General features: G+C 38.7%; 1 protein-coding gene across 1 annotated transcript; it reads right to left on the bottom strand.

The window, feature by feature from the left end:
• Nucleotides 1-6,677: 6,677 nt before the first annotated feature.
• On the bottom strand, nt 6,678-7,238 carry LOC107977389 (putative methyl-CpG-binding domain protein 3-like 3). Its single transcript, XM_027411620.1, has one exon. The coding sequence runs from the start codon at nt 7,236-7,238 to the stop codon at nt 6,678-6,680; it is 561 nt and encodes a 186-aa protein (XP_027267421.1).
• Between the last annotated feature and the right edge of the window lie 5,695 nt (nt 7,239-12,933).

Below are 12,933 nucleotides of genomic sequence, written 5' to 3'. Positions count from 1 at the left end.
GTGAGAAATTACTGAGAGAAAGCTTTGTCAGTCCTAAGAGAACTTGAGAGAATTTACATCAGGTATACAAATTATCCATTGCAGCATAATAAATGCTCATCCCAAACTTTGTGGCTTTAAACAAATACCTCACATTCTATAGATCAGGATATGAGACCACCTTAGCTGTGTAGTTCTTCCTCAAGTCTTCTCATGATCTTACAGCAAGCAGAGCTGCATCTTGTAAGGTTGTTATTAAAGGAGTCACTTCTAGGATGGCTCATCACATGCTTGGGAATTTACACTTGGCTATTGACAGAAGACCTTCACTGACTTACCATGTAGGCCTCTCCACATGATTACATTTCTTTATAATATGGCAAAAGAATAATCCTTCCCCCAAGTTTTCCAAGTAAACCCAATTAAAAAAATTAAGTATCATTTATGACCTTGTCTTCAAAAGGTATAGATTCACATCTTCTCTGTTCTACTCATCAACCACAGACCGGCCTTGATACAACATGGGAGAAACCTACAGAATATCTGAGGATCAGCAGACAGTCCTCTGAGTACCACCTGAGAAACTTGTCATGAAATTAAATGAAGTCTTCAATAGACATTCATCCTTTTAATCAGTATGGAATGACATTCAGTAAATTGTTAAATCTCTCTGCAAAGACATCTGTGTGATAATGTAGTTAGTACTTATCGTAATATGCTTCAAAGATGATGTGTTGGACAAAACCTGGTTAGTAGAGTACTGGACATGTACTGGTAATGGTCTTCAGTAATGTCAGTCCTTTTAGTCTTTCTTGTGAGTAATCACACAACTGAGGAACAAAAGAAATTCAGGAAATTATACAACAAAGTGTTCATATTACTCACCACAGATAATGAGGTGATCTGCTGTGATAATGGGGAATTGTTATATGTTTCCTTTCTAAAAGAGGTATGAGAATGCATTTTGATATGCCCCCTTTAGTATAACACATTGGCAAGCATTCAGGATTCTTGTGATGCAGGAAAAAATTGGCAATGATTCCTCTTAAGCACATAAATTTGAGGGACACCTTAGAAAAGTGAAGAAATACATTCCAGGATGCTTCAGCATCAGCTTTCCACTGAGTAACTGTGTAATAAAATTTATGCTGGACATGAAATGGATTAGTGCTGGACATGAAATGGATTAGTGTGGTTAGCTGTACTAGTAGATAGTATTTGTGAATTCAGTTACTAAATTACTGATTTGCAATCTTTGTTTTATAAACATGTATGTCAATATGTATAATGCCACCCCTTCACCACCACCCCAAAAAGAAATACCCACAGCCCTTCCTTTTCCTAAATTCCAACCCAATGTATTTACAGCTTATCTTCTGAAGGGCTGGGTGGGGTGGCACACACCACTAATCCTAGCAGTGGTGTGTGAGACTCAAAGGGTGGATTGTGAATTTAATGGAAGATGGAACTAGGTCACATAATATTTTTGTCAGAGTATAGTTCTTTTGGATACTGATCCTTTTTCTTCTTTCTGTCCTGAAAGTACCTAATGTCTATTTTTTCCTACTTAGGGCCAACAAGATGGCACAGTGAATGATGGTGAATGATGGTGTTTGCCAACAAGCATCACATGAGTTCAATCCCCAGAACCCAAACAGTGATAGCCGACTCACATGAGTGATCCTGTGACATCCACACCTCAGTGCATCAACAAAAATTAATATTATTAATATTATTAATATTATTTAATAATAATTATTTTAATATTATTAATATTATTTTAATTTCAACATGTATTAAAATAAATGCCAGGGGGTCTGGACAGATGGCTCAGCCGCTAAGAGCATCACTGGCTTCTCTTCCAGAGGACCCGAGGAGTTCAAGTCCCAGCATCCACATGGCAGCTCATAACTACCTGTAACTCCAGTTCCAGAGGATCCTACATCCTCATATAGACATATGCACCTAAAACACCAATGCGAATGAAAAGAAATCAATCATTAAAAAAATAGCATGCCAGGATTTCTTGAAGCCTAAAGACTGACACCTTGAAATTTGGAGATTGACGGGAAAGCCTGAAATCTCATTTATTTGCTGTTCCTCTCACAATTTCCTGGCAAGTGGCAAGATATGGAGTCAGAAGAATTGTTTTGTTTTGTTTTGTTTTGATTGAGATGACATAAACAGTGGAACAGTAACAGTGACTTAGTTTCCTCAAAAATCTCTGACTGAGTACATTAGTTCTAGATATGCTTTTTAAAAATTCATGCTTTGATTGAAAGTAACACCTTTCTGGTTAAAGCCAACATGATTTACTGGTTGTTTTTGAGGTGAGACAAAGTTCCCGCTTAAAGCATCATCAAACTAATAATCCTATTCATCCAATAACATCCATATTTCTTTGAGAGTAATATTTATTCTTATATATTGATATAGGATATGTGCACATTAACACATTATTTTAATGGTATGTACAAATTTTTTTCTTTTAAAATACTTTGTGGTAGAGTCATAGTAGTCTTCCACTGTGACTATGGATTAACATTATTACAGTTTTGGCATTTGGATGGATTCTGCTGTTTACACTAATGAAGGTGCTGACAGCATCTTATCCCATTGATGGAAATCAGCTTCATAATCTGATACAATTGGCTAATTGATGGAAAGGGGAGGTTCTGGAAAACTAGTCCTTGTGGGGCTTATTACTTTCATTGGGGTAAGAAACTTAATAACCTTTGATTTTTAAAAGGGAAGAGAGAAAAGAGAGAGAGAGACAGAGAGAGAAATAGAGAAAGAAAGAAAAAGAAAGAAAAAAGGAAAAAGAAAAAAGAAAGAAAGAAAGAAAAAAAGAAAGTAGTCTCATAAATCTTACTGAGAAACCTGAAAGGAGAAATTGAATGGAGTCCCATCCAAGTATGGGGATAAAGAGGCGGCTTGGTGTTTTTCCACATCTGTCAGATAGCAGCACCTGTGATCTAACCCAATACCACTAGGCAGATGGGAGACTCTGAAGTGGTATCCTTTTGTTTTTGAATCTTGTCTAATGGTATCTTTCATGGAAATGCTGAGTTCATATTCTTTCCCAGGACCCTAACTGCCTTGGTTGATGCCCAAGTATTGACAGTCCCACTTGATTCCTAGGAAGTGTTTCCACTTGTGATTTTTGTGTAAAAGTGGCAGTGGGAGCAAAACTATTCAAAGATTCAAAGATCTTCAGGTTAGTCAGAATATGCAAACTAACCTAAATCCCTGTGTTCCTATAGATAAAACATGTACCACAAGTAATAACATCATGGAACTATAAAGAAGCATTGCTGGCATGGGCAATTTGTCCTGTACAGAATCTTTTACTTGAACAAAGAGAGGAAAGCATTTAGCACTCACATGATAAAATGTTGTGATTCAGGGCCCAAATCAACTCAGGTAGATACACTAGGTTTTGCCAAAGCAAGATTCAATACAAAGCAGCACAAAAGAAGTGTTGGGGAGGGGGGTCGTCTGCTGACTGATCAGGGACACAAAACAGACTGAGAAACTGAACTATGACCGGAAAGTCTGTTGAAGCAAGTATTTAAGAAAAAAAAAAATCACAAGCATTTGTAGCTAAGCTACAGGCACAAATTTTCACCAATCAGACTTCAAAGATTTGGGGCTTTCCTAAATTGTTCCATCATTGCCAATCAACATACAAGCTTTTCAATCCAAACTGTTAGATTAACTTTTCCTGTGGTTGTTAGAACAGCCATGATGTTTCTAGAGAACTAAAGATGCATAAAGACTATTTCTCTGGTTTCACGAGGAGGTGGGTCAGTAATTGGAAGGTTCTTATATGCCTTTAGGTTTGAGAACCTGACCTTTGTTTCACCCTACTGGTGTAATGGGATCAGAAGCCAAAATGGCAGTGCTTAGGACAAGGTGCTTGTTACTTGTTCCCAAAACAGTGTGTCTTTGGATATTCTTTTCCGAAGTGATGGTGAAAATCAAGTATAGCAGTCAATCATGTTTGGAGTGTTTTGTTTCTTTGTTTTTTCATTTGTCCATAGAAAGCTGAGATACATTGCTTTCCAGATGAATTGTGTTTAATTTGGAGAGTTACAATAGGTAATTGAGAAGGAACTCCGTAGATTAATTGCTCTTACAGCTTTATGGGGTGAATCTCCATACCACTTAACAGCCTGTATGCTAGGAGTCAGACAGGAAGGGACTAGTTAAAACTACATTTATCCTTTGGCTGACCATTAGAGGACTAGACTTGCCTACACTACAAGGAGAAAGGGAAGGGACTACACAGCCACAGCAGATACCGAAGAGAACCACTATATACTAAGTCCATGGAGTAATCCCTCCTTCAAACCAATGGACCTGGTAAGGAACTATCTAAGGTAACCCAAAACTAGTTTTAAGAGGTATAAGACATAGGTATTCTTCATTCACATTCACTATTTGACCCACCATAAATCAGGTTTACCAAAGTCACCATTGCTAACACCTATTTCAAAGACCTTCAGGTTAGTTCAAAAATTCTGTCTTCTTTCATACCTACTCTATGAGTTAGAGTTTATTACTATGACAAATATACATTTTATATGGGTCAATGGAAGGAAGATTTTTACTTTTTCTTTTTGATCACTTTCATAAGTTTCAGTCTATAATTACATCTCAGTTTCTGGGCTGGGGTGTGGCAGAGCATCATGGAAACAGAGTATAATCACTGACATTAGTGCCAAACTTATGGTCCAAGAGCAATATACAGGCACATGTAGCTAGGATAGTTATAATTTCAGGCCAATACAAAAATTTAAACTTACTTAAAAGATTTTTTGTGCACTGAAAAAACTCAGCATGAACTGTATAGACAATAATATCACAATGCCAAAATGTTGGGCTTGCATTGTATGAGTAAGACATGTTTACTGTGTGAAGCTGATTTTGTGGAGCTGCTATTGAAGCCATTTTACTAGCCCAGGGTTCATACCAGAAAGGGGAAATGTGGATAAAGAGGGGGTAGCTAAAGGAGGTAAGGACAAATCAGAGACACAGACTAAGTTTCAGGAGAGCCATTCCACCCATACTGAATGCTCCAAGATTATTCTTCAACATACTTAAGTACAGAACCCAAAGAGGGGACAATGGTAGAAGACTTCTATTATAATGTATAAGTGATAAACAGAATTACTTCCTTAATCTTCCAGGTATTTGGTAGCCGCACCTGCAATCCAGGCTTCAGGGTCAGAGGAAACACATCTGAGCCCCAGTCTACTATAATTTACATAAAGACATAAACTGCCCAAGGCCAAACATCTTAAAGCAGCCAATCTTAGGTTTATAGATGTAACGACAGTTTTGAATTTTCTCACCTTTAGTACAAATGGAGTGTATCCATCTTTATGGGAACTGATACTTCACCTAGTGAAATGGTTAAGAATCAGGTAACAATAGGAGCCATTATCAAGATTATGTCTTCAGGTCAAAAGGTGGTTACAATTGCATTTTATCCCAGCACTAGAGAGTCAGAGGCAGCCAGATTTCTGAGTTCCAAGAACACTTGGAATAGAGTGAGTTCCAGAACTATATAGAGAAATCCTGCCTCCAAAAAAATAAACAGTTTGCCTCAGAGGGAATATAAGATGTGTGCTAGCATGCAGAGCAGCAATATATTCTCAAGTGTAAATTGCGTTATGTAACTTTATATAGTAAAAATAATTAATTTATTTTGAAATTGGTGTAGCTCATCGTAGATAGCTAGTATAGAGGGATAGATAAATGATAGATACAACCACTTCTATAAGAGTATCTTTATGGCATTAATTTACTGGCACAAAAAAGAATCTCTGAACTTGTATTTAAAATGGAAACCATTTAATGATAATTTAGGATTACAGAGATTTCCACAAAACAAAACATAACAAAAAAAAAAACAAGAGAAATCCAAGACACATGTGTCTAAAGCTGCAGCACAGGTAGCTTTATGTACAAGTGCACAGCAATGATGTGCAGAGCATTGCAATTGCCCTGGGAGCGTCTAGGGGCAATAACAACCAGTTGACCAATCAACACAGGGCAAGCCTGGAGTCACACCCATCCTGAGCCTAAGCCTACCCCAGACAATCCCCTTATGCTGACTTAAAAGATATCCATGCCTTGGTTTCTCAGGGTCTTTCGTAGCCATCCAACATGGTAGAGGGATGAAGCCAGGGTTATTATGCAGTTAGCTGGTTAAATGACTGCAATAAAGCCTCATGCTGTTTGCATCAAGCTTATGATTCTACCTGGAGATTAGGGTTGCCTGGTTCCTGGTAGGAGAACTGGCGGCCTGAGCTTCCTGAGTTGTCTTTCACAAGCACATCTATAATAATGTCATTTTTGGCAACTAATTACCGGCACATAAAAGAATCTCTGAACTTGTATTTAAAATGGAAACCTTTATTGATAGTTTAGAATTACAGAGATTTCCACAAAATCAAAAAAGATAAGTCCATGACAGTGGTGTCTAAAACTGCAGCACACATAGCAGCTTTGATTAAGAAGTTTTCACAAGTTAATTACTTAATGAAATTGAACAATACTTAATGAAATTGAAGCTACACAGGAGCCTCACAGGACTAACTTCTTCATGGACAACTTGCAGAGTTCACACCACTCATATTTTCCAGCTTGTTTTTGTTTTCCTTCAGTTTTCAGAATAGTCGTCTTCACAATTATGACATATTCTCAGCCTGCCCGGCAAGCCTATCTGCCTCTAAGAGTGCAGCCAGTCTCTTCCGGGCTCTATTTACCTTCTGGGCCTGTCTTCGGATGTCTGTAGTAGTTACCACTCGACTGCTCAAAGATGGCAACAACTGAAGAGCGACGGAACTTGTTACCTCTTGACTAAAGGAAGATGGACACAACTCAACTGTCCCTTGTGCCATCTTTTCCGAACTCAAGGGTGGGATCGAGGGGAAGTGAGGGGAAGTGTGCAGACTACTAAGACCACTTTGAACTTTGGCTTCAGCCTGTATTTTCCCTTTACTGTCTTCCATGAGATATTGGTGCAGTCTCCTAAATGCACAGAGCGGCCTGGGTTTCTCCACCATCTCTTCAAGCATCTTCCTGCATTTGATGATATTCTTCGCGTGGCTAGTTATTCTTGTCACAGGACGTGGGAAGATGCAACTGGTCATCCTCAGAGGAAACACAGGAGTTGCACGACGGCGGTGTTTGGCCTTCACCTTCTCCTGGGCAAGCTGGATCCTCTTGTCCTGTAAATGCTGGGGCATCATACTTCTTCGGAGCCTTCCCTTTGAAAACAAACCAAATGTAAACAACAGAGGATGGAATCTACTACTAGCTTTGCAGAATGGTCTCTGTTCATGGAACTTCTACCATCCATTTTCTCTGAACAAACAGGTATCAAATCTGAGCCTGGGCTAAGTCATCTGTGAAAGTTTCTAAAATTCAAAAATGTGTAGATTGGAGCCCAGAATTTGAATTTTAGTAGATCCCCAATGTTACTGTATAAAGGCTCTAGTTAGCAGGGTTCTGGGACATCTAGCTCATTTGACTATCAAGGATAGGAAGCCCAGGGTCTCTACTAAGCCAGTTATGCAGATTCCCACCATCTTCTTTAAGAGTGATACTCTTTTCTTTTCTATTGTTTCCTTTTCTTTGTTATGGTCACTGCATGTTGATGTTCCAAAAGTACCCTCAGTGACATACACTTAGGACTAGTACAGAAATACACCATCTAATGTCATACAAGAACACTCTGGATATTCTTGCAAGGACCAAAATCATCCAGCAATGCATTTCACCAATAATGCCTTGACATTATGGGTCGATGAAGTCCATTTTAAATTACTTCCAGCAAATTTTAGCAAGTACTTAGTTAGCAGCTTTCCATGGGACATGAGTTTATTATGCCCAGTAGAACTATGCCAAAAATTAAGGATATTTAAATATAAAGATAATTTAAATTTACAAAATGGAGGAAAAATTTCATAGCACCACAAATCAACTTTTATAGATCATTACTTAAAGTAAAAAGAAATTCAAAATTCAAAAAAATATACAAAAAAGGGAGAGGGATGAACATTAAACAACAAGTATAAATTAAGTACTCACTAGCACAGGCTGGCTTGGAAATGAGTTTCCCAAAGATCCTTGCATGATTGTAGAGATTCTCCTAATGGCTTCACTACAGAGATGCAGTCAAGGCCTGGGTTGCTGGAAATGGCAGTGTCTTTCTCTTCCAAAGTTCCTTTTATATAGGAAAAGAGGTGGATAATCAAATCAAAGTTTACCCTTTCAACACCTTATTAACTGGGAGGGGTAGCTCACGCCTTTAAGCCCTTTAATCCCCTATTTGGAAGGCAGAGGCAGGCTGATCACTGTGAGTTGGAGTCCAGCCTGTACCATGAGAGATGAAACTCTTACAAAGATAAAGCCAGTATCAAAAAAATAAAAAATAAAAAATAAAAAAACAACGGAAGCCTGTGGATAAAAAACAGTTGTATATTCTGATCTGTGTATGAGTATGGAGACACCACTTATATAACAAGCTTACCCTGAATCTTACCTTGATTTTCATAGAAGCATGTTAAATGTATCCCTGTTTTTAATCAATACTTTCCTATTTCCAAAAACTTTCGATGTTTCTATATAGATTAATGTTCACATATTTTTTTATGACAGGTTCTCAATATAGAAATCAGGCTGCCCTGGAACTAAGGAAGAACCTTCAGTCTCTGCCTTCCTTTGCTGGGAGTCAAGGTGTGCTTCACCACACCCAGAATAACTATATTTTTTTTCATTTCTTTTTCCTTTTTTTTTTTTTTTTTTTTGGTTTTCCAAGACAGGGTTTCTCTAGGCTTTGGCGGCTCTCATCGACCAGGCTGGAATCATACTCAAAGAGATCTGCCTGCCTCTGTGCTTTTGAGGCAAGTTCCACCACTGCCCCATGCATCAAACCTTTTGTACAAAAAATATTGTAGATTATTTACTCCTTCATTAAGACTCTGTGAGGTGGTACACTCCTTTATTCCCAGCACTTGTAAAGCATAGACAGGCAGATTTCTAAAATTAGGCCATTTGTTCTACAGTGTACATTCTATGGTAGCCAAAGTTGTAAAGTTAGATGCTTTCCCAAAAGAATGAAAAGGAAAGTAAAATGAAAACTAAAATGATTTATTAGTAAATATACAATGGTTAAACTATGTCCTTCATAGAAATAACACAAGTAGATGTTATAATACAATAGATAGGTATTAAAACAGAAATTTTTATTTCGTAAATAAAAAGCCATGTCATTTCTGATTAATCATGCTTATATCACATCCTTTCTGAGGCTTTCGGTTTCTTTTTCTTTAATCCAATTTAGAATTATATGTCTATGTTTTTTCAAGAAATAGTTTCTCTCTCAGCCAGGTGTTGGGGGCACAGGCCTTTAATCCCAGCATTAGGGAGGCAGAGGCAGGCAGATCTCTGAGTTCGAAGCCAGCCTGGTGTCCAGAGTGAGTGACATGATAGTTTTCAAAGCTACAAAGACCAACCTTGTTGAAAACAAAATGAATCAGGGTAATGAGGCTGGTGAAACCCACAGAAACGAGTGGCCTGAACTAAGGAGAGGAAATCGACCCCAGACTGCCTACTGGCATGTCAGCACGGTACTGATCCAGACCCCGGAACATGGATGTCAATGAGGCGGTCTCTGTACTCTAGTGGTCCCCTGGTACTAGATTCCTGTTTTATCTTGGAGTAGGAAAGGACTTTGAGAGCGCATCCCAGGTCTCAGCCAGGCCACATGGGGGAGGGCCTAGGCCCGTCCCAGGATGATGTGGTGGACTTTGGGGATCTTTGGTAAAATCACTATGCACCATGTGGCGATGAGGCTGGATGTTGTCAGAGGAGTTGGGAGGCTGGGGTGGGGCAAGTTTGGGTGGAATGGAGGAAGAGGAAGTAAGGTTTAACATGTGAAGCAACCTTGTTCCTAATTTAAACTAAAAAAAAAAAAAAAAAAAGAAGAAGAAGAATGTGGTAAAGTTAGGAGCCATTATCATGAAAATGTCTTCAGGTCAACAGTTGGTGGCACATGCTTTTTAACCCAGTACTAGTTAGTTAGAGGCAGGCAGATCTCTATGCCTTCGTTTCTCCAGGTCTTTTTTTAGCCATCTGCCATGGCAGATCAATGATAGCCAGAGCTAACACTGAGTTAGCTGGTTAAAAGACTGCAATAAAACCTCACGCTGTTTGCATCAAGCTTTTGACTCTGCCCAGTGATAGGGGTTGACTGTCCTGGGCCGAGATCCTGGGGTCCTAAGCTTCCGGGCATCTTTCACATCCACATCTTTTTGGCATCCTATTACCATCACATAAAAGTATCTCTGAACTTGTTTTTAAAGTGGAAACGTTTATTGAGAGTGAATTCCAGGACTACATAGGGAACCCCCTTTGAAACCTGCATCCTCTTGCGTCTGCTCTCTCCCTCTTCTTCCAGTGGCTGAACACTAGTTCTCTCTTATACACTTCTCTCTCTTGCCTTCCTCTCTCTCCTTGCTCTCTCACTCTCTCTGTCTGTCTTTACTGTCTCCTCTTATCTCTCCTGCCTTGTAATAAACTGGTTAATGTGATCTCTATAGTTCATATTCCATCCAGCCAGGGCTAGCCCCATCTCACACTGTATTTTTCTAATTTTTAAACTTTTACAGAAGAACAAAACATCCATTAAATTATATCAACTTATATACTTAGAAACATTTTGAAAACTGGTGAGAAATTTGGTAATCATTAATCACAAGAAGTTAAGACAAATGGTCAGTGTTCAACTTCATTAATTCATGGTGAACATTGTTCTAAAAGTTAGAGCAAAACACTATTATACACAGAGAATGTAGGTAAATTGGAAACAGCAAACATAGGTGTTGAGAAGATCATTCAAATGAGGCTCTTGGGAGTTGAAGTTAGCCCATATACCCTGAGAACACCTGAGTAATATTTATAAAAGCTGTATACACAATATAAGTCAACTGTACCAGGCATGGTTACCTCATCACTCTGGAAGATGTTGCAGGCAGGTTGCAAACTCTAATTTCCCCTAGACTAAATACTGAAATCCAATCTCAAAACTTCAAAAAAGAAAACAACTAATATGATAGTTCCCTGCACACAGTGAACCATCTCTATCAACACTGTACACATTCTATTCTACTTTGGTCTTATAAACTAGAATCATACTAGCTGTGAACTATAGTTTAAATAAAAATACTGAACAAGAGATTGAATTTTTAAAATGAAGTATATGCAATGGACACAGCCTCAAACAGCATAATTTACACAAGCAGTAGGAAACATCTAACATGCAGTGGGGGCAGATGTTCCAAAGGTCAGGGGTCCGTCCATGTTTCTCTTTTCTGGTCCTTCACACTGGAGTATCTTTCTTCACGCTTGACTTTGCCTTCTCTCTACTTCTACCTCATTTACACTAATGATAGGGCAAACACAAAAACTTTACCTGGGAGAGGATAGAGGGGAATAACCTCTTGTTAGCGGTCCTGGGTTAGCTGTATTCTGAGTTAAATAGTACTCAGAACTAAATAATTGCTTTTGATGGTGTGATAAGACTTTACTCTAAAGGCCCCGTTTAATGCAATGTGTTCCTCATAAGATGGTGGGTGCTGCCATAATTTGACTCCCTCACTGACAGTCATTGAACAATTTCCTGCAGTCACAGCTGTCTTGATTGAGTGACTAGCAACCAGAGCAGCCAGTCAGACTACTGAGAGCCTTTGAAGAGTCCTAACATACCATGTTGGGGTTCTCTAGAGTCACAAAACTTATAGAATGAATACATATGACTATATGATATATACATACATAGGAATTTACTGGAATAACTTACAGGTTATAGTCCAACAATAGCTATCTGTGAATGGAAATTTAAGAACCCAGTAGTTACTCACTCAGTCCCACAATGTGGTTTGTCTCAGCTGGTCTTCTGTATATGCTGGAATAACAAACAAGTAGGCTCCAATGCCAGTGAAAGAATGCAGATTCTGATAAGAGGAGGGCAAGCAGGCAGAGAATGAACCTTTTTTATCCATTGCCCTTGATAGGCTTGCAGCAGAAGGTGTGGCCCAGATCTGAATTAAAGGGACTAGGTTTTCACCTCAAAATCTAAATAAAAAACCAGTGTCTTGCTGGGTGCTTGTGGTACACGCCTTTAATCCAGGCAGATGCAGGCAGGTCTCTGTAAGTTCAAGGTCACCCTAGTATACAGAGTGAGTTCTAGGACTGTTAAACAGAGAAATCCTATCTCAAAAAACAAAAACAAACAAACAAACAAAAATCCAGTGTCAGCCCTCTGTTAGATGTGGGGTTGGTGAATATCTTTTCCTAGTCTGTGGGATGCAGTTTTGTCTTCCTGACTGCGTTCTTTGCCTTATAGAAGCTTCTCAGTTTAAGGAGGTCTCATTTATTAATTGTTGATCTCAGTGTCTGTGCTACTGGTGTTATGTTCAGGAAGTGGTCTCCTGTACCAATTAATTCAAGGGTATTTCCCACTTTATCTTCTAATAGGTTCAGTGTGGCTGGGTTTATGTTGAGGTCTTTGATCCATTTTGACTTAAGTTTTGTGCAGCATGAAAGGCTTGGGTCTGTCTGTAGACTTCTACGTGTTTGCATCCAGTTATAGCAGCACAATTTGTTGAAGATGTTCTCTTTGTTCCAGCATATATATTTGGATTGTTTGTCAAAAAATCAGGTTTTTGTAGGTGTTTGGGTTAATATCAGGGTTTTGAACTGTATTCCATTGGTCTATCTGTCTATTTTTGTGCCAATACCAAGCTGTTTTCAGGACTATAGCTCTGTAATTCAGCTTGAAGTCAGGGATGGTGATGCCTCCAAAAGATCCTCTATTGTACAGGGTTGTTTTGTGTATCCTGGGTCATTTGTTTCTGCATATAAAGTTGAGAATTGTTC

Source organism: Cricetulus griseus, chromosome 4 (assembly GCF_003668045.3).
Source record: "Cricetulus griseus strain 17A/GY chromosome 4, alternate assembly CriGri-PICRH-1.0, whole genome shotgun sequence".
NCBI classification, from domain to species: Eukaryota; Metazoa; Chordata; class Mammalia; order Rodentia; family Cricetidae; genus Cricetulus; species Cricetulus griseus.
The sequence above is the reverse complement of the archived record's forward strand: the minus strand, read 5'-3'. Positions and strand labels throughout refer to the sequence as shown.